Source organism: Passer domesticus, chromosome 3 (genome assembly GCF_036417665.1).
Source record: "Passer domesticus isolate bPasDom1 chromosome 3, bPasDom1.hap1, whole genome shotgun sequence".
Classification (NCBI taxonomy): domain Eukaryota; kingdom Metazoa; phylum Chordata; class Aves; order Passeriformes; family Passeridae; genus Passer; species Passer domesticus.
The window spans coordinates 91,205,377-91,227,661 of record NC_087476.1 but is presented as its reverse complement, the minus strand read 5'-3'; the positions used below and the strand labels follow the sequence as shown (position 1 = coordinate 91,227,661).

General features: G+C 42.2%; 1 protein-coding gene across 16 annotated transcripts in view; it reads left to right on the top strand.

Moving 5' to 3' along the window:
* TRERF1 (transcriptional regulating factor 1) overlaps positions 1 to 22,285 on the top strand; it is a 100,986-nt gene that overhangs the window by 65,027 nt on the left and 13,674 nt on the right. For 13 of the 16 annotated variants that reach the window (XM_064414342.1, XM_064414352.1, XM_064414349.1 and 10 more), the window contains 7 exons: positions 3,833 to 3,930; positions 13,165 to 14,805; positions 15,407 to 15,456; positions 16,210 to 16,360; positions 17,293 to 17,541; positions 20,968 to 21,334; positions 21,892 to 21,952. In XM_064414342.1, coding sequence (XP_064270412.1) covers positions 13,432 to 14,805; positions 15,407 to 15,456; positions 16,210 to 16,360; positions 17,293 to 17,541; positions 20,968 to 21,334; positions 21,892 to 21,952 — 2,252 coding nt within the window. In that variant the 5' untranslated portion in view covers positions 3,833 to 3,930; positions 13,165 to 13,431. The remainder of the gene's footprint in view (positions 1 to 3,832; positions 3,931 to 13,164; positions 14,806 to 15,406; positions 15,457 to 16,209; positions 16,361 to 17,292; positions 17,542 to 20,967; positions 21,335 to 21,891; positions 21,953 to 22,285) is intronic. The other 3 variants (XM_064414355.1, XM_064414357.1, XM_064414356.1) reach the window with 3 other exon arrangements.

Below are 22,285 nucleotides of genomic sequence, written 5' to 3'. Positions count from 1 at the left end.
CTTGAATGGTTTGGGTTGGAAGGGACTTTGAAGATCACCCAGTTCCAACCCGCCTAGAGTGGTGTCTTGGGGTAACTTTATGATACTGTGTTCCCTATTGCCTGTTCTATGCCCAGACGTGAGTCCTTTAAGCTCCAAGTGGGGGGAGCTGGGGGAATTCCTCAGCACCCAGTTTGTGTGCAGTGCTCACCGACTGCCCGGGGTTCTCGGTGCTCTGTTGTCTAGCACAGATAGAGGGAATCCATCTTTGCTTTTTCGTAGGACACCCCCACTAAACAAGGTTACTCAGAGCTACATCCAGCCTGGTCTTGAACACTTCCAGGGGTGGGGAAGCCACAGATTATCTGGGCAACCTGTTCCAGTGCCTCACCACCTTCACACAAAAGGATTTCTTCCCCATATCTAATCTAAACCTACTCGCTTTCAGATAGAAACCATTCCCCCTGTCCTGTCACTAAATATGCTTTGTGAAGGCTCCTGCAGGACTAGTTCAGCTTTCATCTATAAATCTTACTCTCGTGTGTTGCAGTAACATGCAAGCACGTGGGAACTTTGATTTTTCTTTAGTGTAACATGACTGGAAAAAATCCCTGTCTTTGGTATGATGCCTTGAGTTCTACTGCCATCCTCCATTTTATTCCTGGGAAAATACGTACTTTAACTTGAAGCGTGAAGCTTTGCTGATCAATATGTTACAAGCATAGTAAAGTTCAAGAAATTGCCTCCATTACTATCTTGAGATGAGAAATTGATTCACTGCATTCTCTTTCTGCTAATTCATCTGTGCTTTACATTCCCATAAAAGGTATTACGCGCTCCTTATTTTCCAGCAGCGTCATCAATCCTAATGAAGAGGGAAGACTGAAAATTTATATTGTGTGTATGGGATAGCTGATCTCTAACTTAGCTCTTAATTCGTAAATGTTGCTGTAGCCTTCATTTCTCAGCTTCTCCTTGTTGTGCTTTGTGTGTATGCAAAATCTAAGGGCTGGGATGGAAGCAAAACTGAAGAACATGGCAAAGAAGTATAAAGCTAGATTGCTTTCTAATCTAAAAAATGAGATGGTGGCTAAAATTCAATGGAAAGAGTTAAAATCTCATTTGTAAATTTGATGTACATCTGCACTGTTTGTTCCTGCATTAATTATGTTGGGACTGTTTTCAGTATTTATCTGCCATCAGTTCTCTACCTCTGGCTCTAAAATGTCCAAAGTTTTACTTTTTAACTGTATTATTATGTATGAGACTTTTGTACGTGTCTGATAATTTCTGTAACCCTGCATAGGGGTGGTATTGTAGCTCTAATGATGAAAGTGATATAGCGGGAAAAGCAGCCAGAACAAATACGAAAAACAGGAAAGGGCTTTTCTGGGTATTTCAGTTGTTTTCCCTAGTGTCCATCAGCCCAGCCTCTGTAGGAAACTACCAGGAATGGTTTGCCTGCACAATATTTTGGCATTTTTAGGCTTAATAGTAGCAACATTTGTTCAGAGCAGATGGGTAAATGACAAAGAAAGCAAAACTATATATTGTGACTTCGGTCATGGCTCATGATATAGCAGTTATTTTTTAAATTAAATTTAAACATATTGTCAGTTTGTAAATAGCTGTGTTAAACTGAGGCAAAAACCCCCTACATTTTCCCTCTTGGCTCCACTGATGTTAATCTCAGGTTTTCTCCATGTGTCTGAATATTTTTTCTTACAAACAAATGGTGCTCAACTTTTAGTCAACTATAAGATTCAATATGCCTTTCAAAACCTAGAGGTGTTTAAATAGCAGTGTGAAAACCAAGTCAGATAAAGCATTAAGTAGATGTGAGTTTATTAAAACCTTATTCCAACAAGGATTCATGGACTTAGAAAAGTTGTGAGCAGACAGGATACAAGTGGGTGATGAATTTATGAATTTAGACTCATGTTTCTTGCAAGACATGGGTGCACACAGGTTTTAGTTACTGGGGCTCAACATGATAAAACCTCACTTAGATCCATGTGGTGCTACCAGCATTGACCATCAGCCTAGGTGTTCTGTTGAAGAAAGACATTTTAGGCATGTCAGGCTTTGTGAGGAGCTCCGCTGTCTCTCATGCATGCTTTGATGGATTAATGTCTGGATTGTGCTCTGCTGTTTTCTGTGAGCTTTGTGGGGAGGATGGAAGGGGAAGCAGAGACTGGTGCTGGGTGCGACAAGGGAGTTGCTTGGGTTCTTCTCCCCCACCTTGCTGGATAACTAAGGGAGGACACTTGTTCTGTGCAAGGATCTGCTGCAGTTGTGGAGTGACTGCCTGCTGTATGTGGCAGCATCACAGTGCTTGGGACCCATTATCAGAGATTTTAAAAGAATAATTTTAACAAGTGAATGTAGTGTGACAGTGAGAGGAAGTAAATGTTGGTTGCTGTCACTGAGGTTATCTGTGATCATTTCTACATTTTCTTCTTAAGCTTTTAATGACTTCCCAAAAGCCAGCAGAACTCAATGCAGATGAAGCATTTTCCACTGATATCAGTGAGCTGTGAATTGCACCCCAAGTTTTCAGGCCTGTTTCACAGAATCACAGAATACCAGGTTGGAAGGCCCCTCAAGGACAATCTGGTCCAGTCTGGAAGATCTTGCACTGTTTTGTTTTATTCTGTAAGGTTCTTGTTAGCCCACTGTTCCTGCAGGGTGCCTCTTCCAGCTGAAGTGTCTGCTGCCCCGTTTAGCTTGGTATCCTTGGCAAACTTTATCAGGGTACATTTGATTTTGTCTTCCAGACATTATGAATGTATTAAACAGCAGTGGGCTCAGCACTGGGGGTCCAAACTTGTGTCACTTTGTCCTTGGTGAATCCATGCTGGCTTTTCCCAGTCACTTGCTTCATCTGATTTGTGATAACCCCATGCAGGATTTGTTCTGGAACTTTCTCCAGGGACTGAAGATGGCTGACAGGCCTATAATTTTTCAGGTCCCTCTTTAAGCTCTTCTTGTGGACAGGGTGGCATCAGCCTCTTTCCAGTCTTTTGGGATGTCCCCCAATCCCTTTGACTTCTCAAAGATCATGTAGAGTGGCCTCGCAGTGATTCAGCCACCATTCTTAACACCTTCAGGTGCTGAGGCCTTCCCTCAAAGCCATCCAGGCAGCAGCATTGACAAAAACATATGTGTTGTTTTCATTTAGATAATTTAAGATGCCTTGTCTAGATACCTCTTCTGCACTGGGTGACAGCCTGATTATATCTCCCACATCTTTGACTTTCATTAATCCCTCCCTTCCTGGTTGCTGTACCTGCACTTGTTTGTGTGATACTTGTCATACTTTTTTGGTTGCAAGCTCTGGGCCAGCAAATCTCCTGTCAAGGGGAGCATTCACCCTGCCTCTGGGTTCTCTGTCAAAGCAGCATGAGGTGCTGTGAAATCTTTTTGGTCCCTGCAATAGAGGCAAGATGTTGTTTTATTTATTGCATCAACATAACCCATTGCTCATTTTTCGGTAGGTGCCAAGCTGAGTAAGAATAAAAGATTCACTTAATTGTATTTCAGTCTTTAATTTGAAGGTCTGTGGATGTATCCATCCCAGAGATTTGACAACGAAGCAGTCTCTCACAATCAATAAGGGGAAGGGGTTCTTGGTTGTTCTTTGAAGGAGTTGGAGTGCTGATAGTTGCCCTCTGCCATAGTGACTTAAAAGATAGAGTAACCTGGAGATACTATATTGAATAGAAGTTAGTTTTTTGTTGTGTTTCAATAGGAAACTCAATGTCACAAATCTGCTCATGCTTTGGGGCAAGTTGGCGCTGGGAGATAGTCACATGTAGGGAAAATCTAATTTCCATTCTTTTGTTTTTTTTAGATATGTCACTTTGAGATCACATAATGAAAGCAGCATGAAATGTTATGGCAAAGACAGCGCAGGAAGATACGAGAATCTCACAAATCCTCAAAAATCAGGTAATGTCACAGCATCATATGTCCAGTTTTTCAAAGGCTGTCTTGTTTAATAATGTTTTGATGGTTTTTCAAAATTTGGGCTTCTGAGTCCCTTTGAGTTTATTGATGGACTTCTCAAATCTGGTTAGTTGTGTGTTGGCTGTGTATCTGGTAGTATATTATTTTGTGTTCCACGATATGTATGACACAGGAGATACACACACATATCTTAAAAGATTGGCTATATACTTTGGCTGTATTGTCTCATACAAGCAAAAGGACATTAACTTAAGAAAAAAAGAAGCAGCAACCATGGTGGTCAGGTTTTTTTAGCCATTGGATTTGACTTGGTTCCATTGCTAGGCACCAACATTTTGTTGTTCCATTGCTAGGCCTATTTTAGAGGGATGGACTTTTCAAAGGGTCCTGCAGCTGCATTTCTCAAAACTCTCTCCTTTGGGGGAGACACCGGGCTCAAAATAGCTGTTCCCTCCCCACTGAAAGCTTAGCCATATGCTATTTTCCATATATTACTACTTGTGCTTGATTTTTTTGATTGTTTATCTGTCTCAGGATGTTTCCTCCTTGGCCTGTTTTTGCAAATCCTTGCATATGTTCTTTGACTGTTTCGAAGCATTTCCAGTTACAGAAAAAGGCAATCGCATTGCACTCTGCAGAGGGTAAACACTACAGATGTCAGGAAGAAACTGCTTAAGTGCATTACAAGGGTGCTCACCTTAAACTAAACTTGGAGGCTTATCGTGGTCACAGCAGTAGCTGATGGATTAATGTTTGAAAATTTCCCTCTCTCCCCCAAATCAACAGCAGTAACCAGAGGTTGTAATGTAGCCACATACAGTAACTGAATGAGGACTGACCTCTCTGTCCTAAGTTCATTTCATGTTTGCAAAACCAGGATCTTGCTGGGGAATAACAAGTGGCTCAGTTCAGTAATAGAAGTAAACTAAAATATGAACCCAAAGACAATTTTGATGATAGGACATGTTTATTTTCCAGGAAGCGTTTGAGAGTATTGCCCTTGATGTAGGACTTGGCAGAAAGGAATTTGTCTCAACCTAGCAGTCAGTAAACCCAGGTTGGCTGAAGAGACTTCAAATCAAGTTTCACTTGATGTAATATGCAGTAAAGTATCAGAAAATATATATAAAAAAATACTGTGTTTATCACAGTAGCACCTTTAGTTAGTTCTGTCTTTGGTACGATTTTTAGTCATGGAGTATGCAATTCAAGTGCCCTTCTGGCCTTAAGGCTTGTATTTTGTTTTTATTTCTAATCCGTATTGTGAGGAGATCACATCATTTTATATTTGCCATTTTTATGAAGTAATGTGATACTTGCTTCTGTTGCAGTTCTCCAAACCCTTCCCAGTACCTTAAAACAATTCACCGACTGCAAAGATAATCAGATTTGTTGAAGCAACCTTCTTTGTTTCTTTGGGACTCATGAAATTGTATCTTCCTTAAACTAAATTCATTTAATGGCTTTATTTAGAAATCAGCCTTCTCTTTTTGAATAACCACAATAATTCTTCTAGTTTGGGGAAAAAATATTTTCATTAAATTACTAATGCTTTAGAATGCATTTTTTACATAGATCAAAACAAGAGGAAGATGTGTCTGTTTGTCTTCCTCCTTTCTTCTCCTTTTCTAGAGACTTTCCTGAGATGATCAACTGTTGTTTTTCCTGTTGGGTTTGTTGGGCTTGGTGTTTGGTTTTTTGGGGCTTTTTTCTTGGTTTTCCTTTGCTGCTTTTTTTTAGACCTCATTGAAGTAGAGAAATTACTCGATTCTCTCCCAGTGCCATCGTTGTTCTCCCCTCCCCCAAGTCCAATGTGTTTTTTATTAAACTGAATTAGGACATTCTAGTCTCTCTTAAGAGTGGAAATGGGAACAGCTTAAATGAGCAGCCACATGAGACTCAGCAGCCTTTCCAACTGCACTGCAGAAGCTTAGCTGCAAAGAGAATGATAATTTTTGAAGGATTTGTGCAACTGTTGAAGAACTACCAGCATTAATATTAAAAAGCAGCTTATCCATTTTTTCTTTTCCATTTTAAGAGTATATAGCTTTCTTACTATGCTTGCTATAAAAGTCAGTCCTAAATATTTTGCTCCTTTCAATCCTCTTCCCTTTTGTAATTTCTCTATTTGCATACTTTCTCATATACTGAAGTGGGTTCTTTGTTGTTGGTTTTGCCTAAGAACGTCAACCTCTGGGTTTGAGTGCAGATACAGGCGTGGGTTTGTGATCTCTGTCTTTCAAAACCAGCCAAAACTGAATTGCAGCAGAAACCATAGGAGCAATTGTATCCAGGATTTTGATGAAAAGGTTTTCATCCCTAAAAGCATTTGTCCTTGAGGTAGCTGTAGAACATTTTGGTCCTTGAAATCCATATTGCTACTTCAATGTTTATTCTAACCAAAACAGCCATGAGCCTGATATCTTCTCACCCTTATTTTCAGTCTCTGCCTCTCTTTATTGCTATATCAGATGTCTTCAGGATATCTATAGATACTTTAAAAAAAAAAGTAGGTCTTTGAGTTATCATCTCACCCCTCTTTCCTTTTTCCTCTTTGCTGGCTCACCCAACCACCTTGCCTGGCATTGGAAATTATTCATTCTCTTTGAGTACTGTGCTGATTTTTTTCACAGGCTTATATTCTTTGCCAAGGGAAGAGAAAAAAAAAAAAAGGAGCAGGGGCTTGAACTCTGGTTGCATAAAAAGTTATGAGGGCAAACCTGGTATCTGAACAGGGCACAAGAGCACAGGGCATTCTTACTCTCCTAATTCTGTGTTTCTCAGCCTTCCAGCATTACTCTGGTCTGAAGACCTAGGGACAGTGCCAGCTTCACACCTGAGAGCTGTGTGCATGCAGTGCAGCTGGGTCTGTTCTTGGGCAGCACTCCCTCACTTTTCACAGCTGCTCCTCTGGGTGGGGTCACAGTGGTGTAGTGGTCAGCTGAAAACTGTGCCTGTCTGTCCTCAGCTTTAAGGCTGGGTTATGGTCAGCCCGTGGCTGGACTGCTGGTACCACTGGTGTGAGCAGAATGCAGGCTGTCAGGGAAGGAACTGCTGTTTATTCCTGTGTCAATCCTAAAGGAAATCAGAGAGCAGGATGATGTGAATGATGGCTGTCTTGGTTTGGGCATAGCTTGGCAGGAGATCTGACAGTTCTGAGTAACAAAACAGGTCAATAAAAACATTCCCATAAAAAAAAAAGGCTAAAAAATGAATAAGAGAAGCACTGGTTTGTTTCTGTGGAAGCTCAGTAGGGGAAAAAATTTAAATTAAAGAAGGGAGAGGAGAACTTGATTTTGTCTTCCATATTACATGAAGTTAAGAGTGAAGCTTATATTCCAGTGGCAGAAAGAGAGTCACTTAAGAGAGCCCTGTCAGCCTGTGTGACTGAGGGGTGGTAATGCATGGTTAAAACCCGAGAACACACAGCAATGACACATTGCTAAGCAGGCCTTAAGTGTTACAAAACACGGTTTAGGCTGCTAAGGGTGGTGGTTAACTTTGCTTTAACAGACGTTTTACCATCCCAGGGAGAGGGAGGGACATGAGGGGGGATGGTGCCCAGCAAATTAATATCTGCTGATGCTGTCACTTGTGAGTAGATATAGATACTCTGTCCTGCAGAAGCTGGTTGAACATGGAGGAATGTGGTCTTTTTTGCTGTCTTATCCAGTCTTTTTTTTTTCTAAAGGGACAGCTGAAAAACTTGAAATAAGTTGGACAAACTGTAGAATCCAATTCCCTTTTGATACACAGCCATGCAGCCTACTGAGATGGGCTAGATTAGAGCTGTAATAACTTTACAGCCTTCTAGTGAGTCTGCTTCCTTCAGCATTTGCTCTCGTACAGTCTTTTGTCATCCCTCTCCATTAACTCAGTTCTGAAACTGGCTCTGGCTGACATTCAGCCCTGGTTTTACAGCACACACCCAGCACAACTTTTATGCATCGACTTATTTGTAGTGGATGTCTCGTTCTGAAATTCATGTGAATTCAGGCAGTTCAATTGTGTGCCTGTCATTTGATCTGTAATTTTACTCAAGTTGAAAAATTCTGTGGGTTTTGGCTTCTGTGGTGTGTGATGGAGCCAGAAGTGTTCATTTTATATAACTACCATCTTCTTAGTATTTCACTGTCTGTTGTCTTCTCTAAGTTTGTAGAATGGCCTGGATTGGAAGGGATCTTAAAGGCCATCTAATTTCAACCTCCCTGCTGTTAGGAGTTCCACTAGACCAGGCTGCTCAGAATGCCATCCAACCTGACCTTACACGCTTCCAGGGGTGAGACATCCACAGCTTTTCTGGACAATCTGTTCCAGTGCTTCATCACCCTCAGAGTAAAGAATTTCTTCCTAGTATATAATCTAAAACTACTCTCTTTCACTTTGAAGCCATTCCCCCTTGTCCTGTCACTACATGCTCGCATAAAAAGTCCCTCACCATCACTCTCATAGGCTCCCTTAAGGTACTGGAAAGCCCCAGTTAGATCACCGCAAGGCCTTCTCTTCTCCAGGCTGAACAATGCCAATTCTCTCAGTGTTTCCTCATAGGAGAAGTGCTCCATCCCTCTAATCATCTTGGTTGCCTCCTCTGGAGTCACTCCAATAGGTCCATGTCCTTCCTGTGCTGGGAACCCCGCAGCTACTTCTGGCTCTGTGGTGATAGAGTTTACAAAGGAGAAAAATTGGATCACCTTTATTGAAAACTGGTATTTCCTTCCCACTCCACGTTTACCAGAATTAAGTTATGGCATGCTTCCAGGAGAGCCTATTTGTATTGCCTTTCAGTTACTTGTGTTTGAAAAGGGAGACAGCTGGACTGTGTAAAGGCATTCCAGCCAGTTTGGTGGGCCCCTGGCTTTCAGTCTGGAGACTGGAGCTGTAGAAGTTGCAGGGGACCTTGTCGAAATGATGAGAAAAGAATTGGAGCAAACCCTTGTCTCTGTTGAAATCAATTGAGCTACCATTAGCATGAGTCCAGATTTCATCCATAAACTTAAGTAGGGTATTTCTTTTTCTAGGCAGCCTACAGAAATGTTTCTGTCTGTTGGCATTTATTTTCATGTTTCTTTGTAACGGTTGCGTAATTGGGATGTATCTGTAGTGTCAGAAATGTAATAGGTTAAGTAGCATAAATGACTGTTAGGAAGAAAAGAAACACAGAACTGCAGAACCGTTGTTGCTTTTAACTCCTACCAGTTTAGTTGTTCAGTTTAACCATTTAGTAGTCAGAGCTGTTGTGGTAAATGGCAGTGTTTGGTGTTTAGGTACCAGTGCTAAACACAAAGGAGAAAAAGCACCCTTTATTTCCTTTCTCTTAAATGGAAACCATTCAGTATACTGCTAGTGGTTTCTCAGTTGGCCAGAGACTAACTTTGCTCCCCCTGAGCCTTAATGATAGACTGGTTTTAATCTGACAAGAAATGTATACTGTTAGTATTTTGTTAAAGCTGATAGCAAATGCTGTGTATACACTATCAAGCCCTTGAGTTTAAGCCTTTAGTTCAAGTACTAAAAAAACATTGGTATCTAAGGGACTGGTTGATTACTGATTATGCTTTTATCAATGTGCATATCTGGGTTTTTTCTGTTACCTGAAGGTAGAATAACAATGCTTTTTAAACATTTTCATTTTTTTCTCTCCAGATCAGTGATGCCTTTGAAAGGAATGTTTTCATCTTTCTTTTATTTTTATTTTGGGGGAGGGAAGATGAGTGTTTGAAAACAATGCAATTTTTTTCAAATGTGATTCTCATAGTGACTAAACTTTCCAATCCTTTTGTGACTTGAGTGGTATTTTAATGTAATATCCCATTATATTTTTTGAAGCTTTTTACAAATGTTTCTTTATGACTCTGATGGTAACTCTGCAATCTGCCTGACACAGCATGTCCCACCTCTCAAACCAGAGTTGAGTTGAGGATGCTAGAGCTGCTGGAGAGGAAATGTTAATGAACCAGTTTTTCAATTTTTTTTTTTTTTTTCATTGTGAGAGAGGGGAAGAAAAGTGTCTGTGCTGATGCCACAGATATAAAACCTCTTGACTGCTTTCCAATGTCCTGCAACCTGTGACAGGTAACCCCTAGGTGAAAGGGTGCAGTAAGTGGAATTTGGCACGTGCCCAAGGGACAGCACTTTTTGTGGTGACTACAGCACTGGCTGTGGCTGCTGGTACAGTCCACAGCATCTGCCACTGCGGTGCTCCTGCCTGTGGGAAGAGAAGGGGTCAGGGGCCTGGTTGGCCCTTGATACATCTTTGTCATGAAATCAGGTTGTTTGCTACCTTAAGTCTCTTACTGTCCTTACTCCTGGAATTCTTGTGGTCTTTTAATTGTTTCCTGGAGACATTTGTTCTCCCTCGTTGTGTTGTTTCTTATCCTTTGACTAGTACTTGTCATTTCAGACTTTAAATTAAGGACCAAATTCAAGGAACTTGGTGTAAATTACAGCTCTGCTAATAGGTGAAATGTGACATAGCTCCTATGCAAAAGGTGTACCTATAGATCCAGTAGTACTGTTTTTATGGGAAGATGTGTTCTGAGCATCTTGACTGAGCTTCCTTAACTTGGCAGGCATAAAGGAGATGTATGTTCCCTGTCTTTCTCTGAACGTTGATGGCCTTTCAGTGTGAAACACCATACAGTGTTTATTTTTATGCCCTTTTAATGTTTTGTGGAGGGTTTGTTTAGTTTCCCTTCATAATTTTTAATAGGAAGTCTTTGAAGTTGGGTTGTGGATGAAAAACCCTGTTGGCAGTCTGACTATTCATTGTTGACTCCTATCTTCTTTAATTGTTCATCTATAAAAATCTGGAAGGGAGTTTGTTCAGAGAAACTGTGAAGCAATGTATATTTCTGGAAAGGGGAAATAAACTTGCAATTATTCTCAGCTATTATTTGTCACGTGAAGATGTTACATTCTAATGGTTGCAGATGGTTTACACAAAAACCAAACACACTGCAAATCCTCTTCATTGGGAGCTATGGTTCTCTGTTATACATTATGCTAGAATGGAAAAGGTTTTTTTCTGCCTGCAGCTATGTATTACCCTTATTTGCTGTTGCTAGCACACACTCTCCTTAATATGCATCCGGCAATGGTTAAAATTTTCTCCATCGATGACTTCACATTTATCCACGTAGATGGAGGACTCTTCTAAGGTTAGAAAGGTAAGGACATAAGTGTGCAGGAGTCTTTGGTGGAGAGCACTGCATTCAGAAAATCAGAGGTGAAGGAAGCAGAGTTAAGGTATTGGTTTAATATTTCTGTGTTCTTGTTCAAGATCTGCTTTTATTTTAAAACGTATTTATGAATGCATAAGCATTTTGTAGCTCTGTGCATATGTGTGACTGTAGACACAGTGATTTCTTCATATTGTGGAGTAGTAAAACAATCCTATCATGTGCTTATGTATTTTTTATTCTTCAGAAACAGTACAGACATCGGTAAAATGTTGAGTTACAGTTTATACACTAAAAATTTTAGAAGGCTGCATTCAGTATAAATTCGTCTGTTAAAATCATGCGACACAAAGAAGGAGAGGTGATAAGGTAGAACAGAAGTTGGAGTTCAGCATTCCTGATGTAACGTGACTAGTCAGAAAAGATCTCAATTGACTGGTTTGATCTTAGCAGACATACTCCAGGTCAGTCAGCCTCACCTGCATCCCTGGAAAGGCGATGAAACAGCTCATTCTGGGTGTGGAGAAAAATAAGGTTATCAGGAGTAGTCAACAGGGATTCACCAAGGAGAAGGAATATCTTGACCTCTCTGATAGCCTTCTGTGATGGAATGTGTGGCTGTATGTGTAGATGAGGGTAGACCTTGACTTTGGCACGGCTTTTGACACTGTCTCCCACAACATCCTCAGAGGTAAGCTCAGGAAGTGTGGGTTAGATGAGTGAGGTGGATTAAGAGCTGGTTGAAGGGATGACCCCAGAGTTCTGCACAGTGGTGCAGAGTCTGATTGCAGGCGTATTGCTAGTGGTGTTCTCTAGGGGCCAATACTGGGTCCAGACTTGTCCAACTTATTTCTCAGTGATTTGGATGAAGGGACAGAATATACTCTCAGCAAGTTTGTTCCTGATACAGAGCTGGGAGGAATGTTTGATTTGTCAACAGCCAGGGTAGATATTCAGCAAGAGCTGGACAGGCTGGAGAGTTGAGTGGAGAGATCTTAATGAAATTCTATGAAGGCAGGTGCAGGGTACAGCACCTGTGGAAGAATAATCCCCTAAACCAACATAGGGGGCTCAGCTGCTGGAAAGCAGCTCTGTGGAGAATGACCTGGGAGTCCTGGTGGACAACAAGCTGTCCATGAGCCAGCAGTGCCCTTAAGGTCAAGGCCAAAGGTATCCAGGGGAGCATGAGGAGGACCATTGCCAGCAGGTCAGGAGAGGCGATCCTGCCTCTATTTTGCCCTAATGGGGCCTCATCTGAAGTGCTGTGTCCAATTCTGGGCTCTAGCTCAATAAAGGCAAGGACAAGTAAAAAGAGATAGTGGAGGGTTGTAGAGGTGATAAGGGGACTGGAGCATCTCTTATGAAGAGAGGCTGTTCAGCCTGGAGAAAATGGGATTTTATCAATGCATAGAAATGTCTTAAGGTCAGGTGTCAAGTGGATGGAACCAGGCTCTTTTCATTGGTGCCCAGCAACAGAACAAGAGGCAATGGGCACAAACTGAAACACAGGAAGTTCCATCTAAATATGATCCAGCCATCCTTATTTTGAGGGGGTCAGAGCACTGGAACAGGCTGCACAGAGAGGCTGTGGAGTCTCCTCTGGAGATATGCACAGGTGAACCTGCTTTAGAAGGGGTTTGCAGAGATGATCTGCAGAGGTCTCTTCCAACCCCAACCATTCTGTGATTTTGTGAGTCTATGACTTGCCTTGATAATCAACTGACTAAAACTAGTCATGAGAACACAGTATATGGCTGACTAAAACTGCTTGAATGTTTATATTCTTTATGGGAAAAGACAGTTTTGAAGAATAAGCTTTTATTGGTTTGGCAGAATGATTTTATCGGAGCACTAGAGGAGAGGCAGGATAATAGGATGAGATGAAGTAATCTAACTGCTCTGAAATAGCCCAGCTGCTACAATTTTGCATCTGATTATGTATTTCAAAGGAGAAGATTTTACAGTTTCCTTTGAGGCAATAACAATTACACTTTATGGAAAGAGCCAGCACTTACCTTCTCTTTCTCTTACTCTACAGGTGCTTGGCACACTAAACTTACTGATCTGTGTAGGATTTGTGCTGTGGTCCATTCATTGAAGATGTGAAACAACATCGAGTCTGAGATTGGAATTACTGACAGACTGGAGGAAATTTTAGTCCTTGTGATGCACGTGGACATGCTGAATTATAAGTAATTCTAGCTTCTTCTCCCCTCCCCTCCCTTCCCCTCACTCAGCTATCTCAGGGTTCATAGAGATTTCAATAGTTTGTGTGCCTGTAAGTTTGGAACAGAAGTGACCAAAAATGGGGGACCAGCAATTGTACAAAACTAATCATACTGCCAACAACAATGAGAACTTGTACTACGAACAACACCAAATGAACTCCCTTCCATCTCTAAATCATAGCTATGGGACATCTGTTATGGATGCTCCCCAGGCGTCCCCCCTCTCCCCTCCATTTCCCCAAGATTCAAGGGACAGTATAGCTTTGCCTGTAGGTTCAAAAAGTCTTGGGTCGATGGATACATCTAGACAAACCAGTTGGACACATTCTGGCTCAGGAAACCATGTCCCAGCGAGGAACAGTTTGAATAATCAAAGCGCAATGTGGAGCCCCCTCGGGCAGGGGGAGTCCCATGACGGATACCAATATTCTTACCCGCAACCCAGTGAAAACCGATCGCAAAAAATTACCAGTGGGGTCCTGCACAAATTGGACTCCTTTACACAAGTATTTGCTAACCAAAATCTGAGAATTCAAGTCAACAACATGGCTCAGGTTCTGCACACCGAGCCTTCGATGGTGGATAATTCCGGTGACAGTGCGCTCAGGCAGCTGCTGTCCCAGAAGCCGGCAGTTGAGCAACAACCCGTAGCTTCCACCGTACAAAGATACCAACCAGTGCCACAGCAAACGCACCAGAATTTTGCAAGCACACAGCAAAAGCAACAAATGCAAGTCATGCAGCACCAACAGTTGTACTACGACTACCAGCAGCACTTATCACAGATGCAGATGCATTCTGCGTTCCAGCAGGGCCAGGCGCACGTTCCGCAAATGCAGTCCCAGCAGCTCCTACCACAACAGATGCAGCACTTGCAGCAGCCTCAGTACTACGCTCAGCCCCAGCAGGGACACCAGCGGCTCTCGCTCCAGGAGATCCAGCAGCAGGCTCCGGCTCGGCAGCAGCGGCAGTGTCCAGTGCAGATCACTCAGTATTACCAAACACAGCCTGTCATGCAGCAGTTACAGCAGCAGCAGCAGCAGATGCAATTGCCGCTCCCTCCGTATCACAGGGAACCCGATCCAAAGACTATGCATGAGCCACACCAGTACTCTCAGGATCCCAGTCATCCTGTGCAGCTTATCCAGCTGGGAGCAGTGCCTCAGTATTGCTTCCAGGATCCCCACGAACAGTACAGGCACTTGTACCCTCAGAGTTTACTGCAGCAGCAGCAGCAAGATCAGCAGAAGCAGTACCTGAGTGAGAGCAGAGTGCCATCCCTGAACTCCCACATTGGCCTCACTCCACCAGATACCGCTGAGGATCCCGCACGGCAGGAGATTAATTCTGTAGGTAATGCTGTCCCTCATCGGACTCTTTTGCCACCCCCGGGAGTTCATCTGAACAACAAAAGCTCTCAGCAAGACTCTCCCAGCACCACATGGCCTCAGGTAGGTACTATTTTAGATCCATGACCAGCCAAATTTGTTTGCAGAAGAGTAGCAAAACATGGAAACTAAGCGGTTTCGGCAGAGACAGAAGGTTAGGATGTGAGCTGTGGGCATCTCTGGGATGGGGAACTGTTGGGAAACTTCATGACCAGACTTCGGTCTGCAGCTCAGGGTTGGCTTTGGGCCAGGCTGGCTGCAGCACAGAACTGTTGCTGCGAGGCTGCTGCTTTCCTTGTGAGAAGCTTTGGGAAGTTCTGCCTCGGTTTCTGGGAAGGAGGGACCCAGTTACAACAAAGCCTGCCTGCTAATTTTTCAACACTGCAGGCTGTTGTTCAGGAGCAGTTAGTCAACTCTGTTTCCAAAAGCAGTGCTTCTGGGTCAGAGCAGAGGCTTCAAACAGCAGGTGAGTGAAGCAAACTTGAATTAGCAGTGCTCACGGGCAGATTTGATGTCTGGCTCTCAACTCAGAGGCTTTTTAATAGTAGTAGAATTGTATGTAAAATGCAGACTTAATGCTGTGAGTACTTTCATTTACGCAGTATTTCCTGAAGAATTATTTTCTCAGCTTTTTTCCCTCTTTTCCATTCTCCTGTTTTGATAGCAGATACAACTGTCAGATGGCAGACTGCAGCCACTGTCCCCAGAACAAAGGTATTTTTAAAAGATTCTTTTTGTCTTTCTAATAAAAGATGAGAAATGCAATTTGATGAGATCTGTATTTAGAGGGAAAAGCATACAGTCTGTATGTGTAATAATTGATTCTCTTCCAGAAACACCTTTAGTTTTATGCTTTCTGATTTTAAGTTTGTATGATTTCCAGCACCGTCCCCCCCATAGCAATAGACTCAAATAAATACTTTCTTTAGATTAAAAAAAAAAAAAGAAGAAGAAGAAGGAAACCAAAGAACAACCAAAAACAAGGGAGCTCCAGTGTTGCATTTATAAGAAAAGGGATGCTGTGTGGTCTGGATTTCTGTCTTTGGCAGCAAAGATCTTCTGTTTATTTCTTAAGGTCGCACCTCTGAAGGGCCAAGGTGTCTGTCAGAGTGGTTGCCTACCACAAATTAGAGGCATTGTGTCCAAATACTTGTTAATTGCTGTCACAAATGGGGAGATGCAGGTCTGTCATGTAGATCTCATGGGTCTCAGATCTTTTGTATTGATGAGCTATCCTTCTCAAAACTTCCCTTTACCCCATCTTGGGAGCAGCTGATCTAGGTGATTGGCCATGTATTCCACAGCAGTCACCATGTACTTACTTGTGACTTCATTACCCATTACCGTCTAGCTGTAAACTTTTGTTAACTTCCTTGATTAGAAAAGCTCCCTCTGCAACAAAGGGAACATGCCAGACTAATGTTTTTTCTTCTGTTCCATGCTTTTAAAAAATGAAAATAAAAATAGTGGCCAGAACAGAGAAACACTTCCTGAGAGACCTGATGCGAAGAACAAGCTAATGTGTTCAATATGCTTGAAGGAATTTAAGAGTTTGCCTGCTCTAAATGGTCACATGAGGTCACACGGAGGAGTAAGAGCATCTCCTAACTTCAAACAGGTAGCAGTCCATTTGACTTCAGTATTTGGCACAGTCCTTTTGTGTTGATGTTTGCTTGCTTTGCCATGCTTTGCTTTGCTGTCAAAACTTGTTCTTCTCAGCACTGTTTTGTTATGTCATACCCCATGGAAGTAGAAATGCACATAATTCTGTTAGTTTGTAGGCCAGAAGTCTTGTTTTGAAGACAGAGGCAGTGGTGGAGGACAGATCAGTGTTTGTCCTTCTCTGTTTCTCCGCACGTTACAGAACACCCTACCAAGTCATGTCAGGAATGTCTAATTTTTTTCCTCCTCATGTTTGTTTATTATATTAGAAATACCAGGAACATCAAGTCTTCCCTATTTTCATTTGAACTACTTGGATGACTAAGGAATATTTATTGGAAGCCTTCCCAGGCTTTAACTGGAGGAGCAGAATTATTGAATCTTTGACAGCTTTCTTCCAAAGTGTTTTAGTTGTAATAGGTATCAACAAATACCAAACCAAAAATGTGTTTGAGTTGTTCTGCATAAAAATAACTTGCCCTGACAGTCAGTCTTTATCCTGGTATTTTAGAAATTCTGTCCTAACAGGCAATACCATAGGAGGGCAAAAAGCTACCAGAGTTCCAGAGTTTGTGCTTTTGTTTTTAGTTGGGTGATGGAGAATTCTGTGTTTGTAGTGATAAAAAGAGACATGTTTGTCTCCCCTCCTGCAAGTTACATTGCAAAGATGCTTCAGGTGATTATTTGTCACCAAGACTGAATCCTACCTAGGAGGCACAAGTAAGCCACCAACTTCATCTGAGGCAAAGGAAGCCCCGAGAAGGAACACTGTTGTGTGTTTTGTAACCCTGGCCACTTCTTTTCAGCCACGGTGCACGCGTTGCGTGGTGCATCGGTCCAGAAGCAGCGCTCCCTCACTGGGCTGAAAGCCTTTAATTGTCTGTGCAGGATGAAGGAGAGAAACCACCACAGCAGCCACTGTCTAAAGAGGTGGATGGCCTCGCGCCCATCGTCATGCCAGTGTCTGTCCCTGTAAAGCTTCTGTCACCTGAGCCCAGCACACAGCCCTCTGCCAGCACTGCCACAGTCACAGACAAGCCTGCCAACTCTGTGTCAGATGACGAGATGCCCGTTCTCGTGAAGATGACTTACTCTCCACCGTGCAGTCCAAAAGTGGCCAACCCCTGCTCATCCTCTGTGAGTGCTGTGTTTCTTGCCACTAACTGTCCTGTGCTTGTTAAATCCCTTTGCTTGTAGTGTTGCTGCTTTCTAAAGCATCTGTATTTTAGAGTATTTTCTGGAATCTTTATGATTCCCAATAAATGAAAAAGTCCTGTAGCAACAGAGCATTTCTTCTTCAATCATCTGAAAATATTAATTTTCCTTTGCTTGAGGAATCAAGATCTCAGCTGAAAACAAATAATTTGAAATTGGAATGTGATATTCTTTCATCCCACTAGAACAAAGGGATTTACTATCTTTTTACTGGTTTTGTTTTTTCCTTTTCAGGCCGCTTCATTGTTACGTTATTGCTTAAAATCGGCAGTTTTATTTCTTCCTGTTTTCTGAAGTCAGATCTATGTGCTTCTCATTTCAGCCACAGAGAGTGCAGTGCTTAGAGTGTGTGCTCTAAGCAATATGAAACTCGGAGTTCTGCAGTGAAGTAATTTTTCCCTTTCTCCCTGCATGCATCAGCTCTAAGGGTTAATCACTGGGATTTCTGATACAGGAAAAATAGCTCTGCTTAGTGCTTACATTTTGCTTATAAAACTGAAATGGTCAGGCAGCACGAAGAATTGATGAGCGCTTGAATGAGATGTGAGAATACTCATTATTATTTTCCTGAAGGAGTCCTGGAGCAAGCAATATTTATTTCGTGTTCCGGTGTAGAAATGGATTCTGCTCATTCCTTCAAATCCATTTTGGCAGACTACGCCATGATAAGGGATTACTGGGGAGTATATAAGTAATGTATGGTATTATCTGTACAATGCAGAGAAATATCCTTATGATATTTTTGATTTTCCTTCTCCATGTGAGGCTGATGGACAAATGAGGAATCAGCATTATACCAGCATGGGTGACTCCTTACAATATTCACTCCTGACTCTTCATTCAGACATATCCACTAATTTTAAATATATATAATATATACATGTATATATAAAATCTTTCCTCTCTCCCTTTAAGACAGAGGTTTTACATATAAACTTCCACTTTACTGTGAAAGCTGTCATTTCGCAATATTTAGTAACTCGGCAGTAGAATTCTTCATTTCTATTTCTAGTTCTGCTAAAGAATAGGGACAGTCTTTTTTGAATCCTCAAGTTCTGAGTGGGAGATCTTCTCTAGAGACACCAGTGTAGGTGGCTTGGACTTGTGTATTTCTGCAACGTGTATAAAGTGACTGTGATTAAATCTGCCAGTGTTTGGCAAAATGCACATTCATTCCCTCAAAATTATGCTTGTGATCTTTGTTATTGCCCAAGCAAACCAAACTCACACAGTTCCCTCTCTGGACCCTATCCTTTGTATAAGCAGTAGCATTGGAAACATTAAAAGACCAAAAGATCCACAGTTTCTTCCTCTTCTGTAAAGAGATTGTGCCATTGGAGAGGGATTTTTTTTTTAATACCAAAGAACTGAAGCTATGTTGCATTTATTTATACTGTGCTTTGAGCTGTCCAGAAAGCTCACACAAAACTCAAGGAGTCAGTGAAAGGAAACAGTGAAAAGGAACTAAACATCCTGCAAGGCTACAGGATGGTGAGCTGAGGCTAGCAGTCAAGTGGCATCCATCAGGATCTGTCCAGAGTGGATCTGTCAAGGTGCAGCAGCAGGGCCCAAAAGTATGCATTCTGTCTTGGATAATGGGAATCAGTCACTAGAACTTCAGAAAAGTAGGGTGGTTCCCAGGGGTGGTAGTGCACTGAGAGCTCATGGACACCACTATCTCCTTTACTGCTCAATGTGACCTTTTCTGAAAGCAGTGTTGGCTCTAGGTGAAGCAGTAGGAGATGGAGGTGTTTAGGATTTCTAAAATGTTGCACTGGTTTGCTTTACACTTGTGAGAAAGGAGTACCAGCTCTTTCACACTTGGAGAGCAGAACAAAATAAGCCCTTAATCAAAGACATGGATCTGGCCTTCCAGATCTCATTTTTATGTTTTGGGTTGTTTGGATTTTTTCCCTTGAGTTTAGGGCTTTTCCCCCTTTATTCCTTATGAACACTAAATGTTCACCATCTTGATAGACTTTATCTGTCATTACAGGTAACTTTCACTATTCCGAATGTCCATTATCAAAAAAATCCTCTGCAAAGCTGCATTTTCTTCCCTGCAGAAGCAAAACGCTTCCAAAGTTAATTTTTTTTACAGAGAAAAAAATGTCAACAGCTGTTGGAGAGGATGCAGCCATGATCTAACAAAGAGGACAGGACCTCTGTAATCAAAAACATTTCCTCAAGCTGGAACTTATTAACATAAGGGATAAAGGGTGACAGTGCTAATGCTCATTTAACATGATTTTTATTGGGTGAATGTGATTCTCAAGAACCACCCATGGTATAAAGATGTATGTTGTCTAAACATACATTGTAGTAATTTGCTTTACGTAGTATTATAATTTACCAGATGATGCAGACATTCTGCAGTAATGCTGTCAGAATTTTCTACTGCTTCCCACATTTATTCTAAAGATGACTTACAGCTTAACTACCTAAAAGCAGTACATTTAATAATTCTGTGTTCATCTACCAACTTCTGTGTGTTCTTAAAGCACAACCTGAGATCCTATTTCTTCCTACCGTATCCCCACTCCCCCAAGAAATCCAGATTCCAGGTTTGCATAAATTCTGTGTCTTCTGCTTCTGTATACTCTAGGGATTTGTTATTAAATTATTTTTAACATTCAAATTCTAGACATCTGGGCATGTTAACAGTATGTGAATTTCCCAAGTGGTCATCTACTACCCTTTTTTCTCTAAGGAACAAGGAGAGAGTTAAGTTCAAGATTTGTTGCAGCTGGACTGTAATCAAGCTGATGGGAATGCAGTGATAAGAGGCAAAGAATTTGAATTTATTACATTTTTCTTCCTTTCCTGCTGCTGAGTACTGCAGTAATTTCACTGAGCTCATGTGTTCTTCCTGGTCTCACTAAATAAATGCATTAGAAAACCTTTCATATAAAGTTTCTAGTAAACTGCCTGGGTAGTGAAGTATCTCCCACCAGCCTGTGTGCATGTTCAGTGCAAATAGAAGTGCTCAGAGTGTCTGGGTAGCGATGAAGAAGGGTGTGGTAGACTCGTGGTCTGGGAGAGGAGTTCCCTGCATTTTCATCAGTTGGCAGCAGCCTCTCCATCCATGTCTGCCTCTGTGGGTCAGCCCTACCTTGACCCAGAGCGCTTGCTGCTGTAGTTGAAGGGTAATTTGTCCTGGTTTTTCTCACTCTCTTGAAGTTTCGGTGTAATGCCTGGTACTGTGCTGCCCAGGGTTATTATAGTGGTACCTGAGTAACTGCCTGGTGGTAACAGCTTTTCTGTGGCCATTGCCCAAAGCTGTAGAGGATTGTGTGCAAACCACATTTAAGCGTTCTGAATTATAAGATTCTCTGTGTTTTCATTTAGGAAACTAGCAAAAAACCTCATCCAAGTGCTGTAAAATCAGAAGAAAGCTTCAAACCGTTGCAGGACAAGAAGAAATATCGGCACAGACCCGAACCTCTCTTCATACCTCCTCCTTCCTTCAACCTCAGCATGTCCCACTCGGGTGCCACTCTGTACCAGAGCCAGCTTCGCTCTCCCCGTGTTCTGGGGGATCACCTGCTGGACCGGACACACGAGCTGCCCCCCTACACTCCGCCGCCGATGCTCAGTCCCGTCCGGCAAGGCTCCGGTCTCTTCAGCAGTGTTCTCACTTCTCACCCCACATCACATGCTCAGCTGCCACTTACTCCACTGACACCCACTCCACGTGTGCTCCTGTGTCGATCTAGTAAGTATTGCATTCACAGCGCAGCAGTGCAAAGCAGAGACCACTCTCTTCTTGTGTCACCACATTGATGGGTTTTGTGTGTGCCCACACGCATGGCCAGTTCTGCTACTTCACAGGAAAAGTCCATTTTAGTGGCAGTTTTGCCTTGGATTTTGCAAAGTTAAGGCATAAAGGGAATAGAGGAGCCTAATCTGCCAGTAAGGCTGTGATCATTCCTTGTGGTCTGCCTCAAGAAAGGACCACCTTGCCTCTCATTACATCTCAGCCTTCTGAAGTGGAAGAAAGAGACCTAGTTTGAGACATAGGGTTCATGTTAAGTATTTGTTGTTCAGTACTTCACAAGAAAAGGTGTATAATCACTCAGGGCAGTAGAAACCTCTGCAAGTTCAGACATTTCTATTACCTGTAAAAATTTAGACTGTTTCTAAATATTGATAAAGGGTCATTTTTGCATCATAGACTGGAGTAATTTTGGTGTTAGTAGGGAGGTGGCAGTGCAGCCTGGGAGGGTCACCAGCAGCAAAACAGTGATACTCAAATTCCAATCTCTGTTTCAGATAGTATTGATGGAAGTGTCATTCCGGTGACGCCTGGGCCTGGAGAACAGACTGTAGAACCGTAAGAAAAACTATTTTTTGTCACTGCTTTTATAGATCAGCTGCAACCTAGAGCCCGTGGCCTGAAGTGTTTGGAACCAGGCAGGAAGTATTCAACTGCCTGAAATCATGTTGGGCTGGATGCATTTAATGTGGATGGTGGCTAAGGACATTTGGAGCAAAGTGACTGTGGAAAATTTAGGTGTCGTGGCTCAAAGTTAGTGATGGCTGGGAAGAGTGCTGTGAGGAAAATGTGTCAATACAGTACTCTTGCTTTTGTAGATATATATATATATATGTATTATAAGAGTGGAACTTTGGCATGGTGGTGTTAGCTGGTAGGTTCCCCATGGCA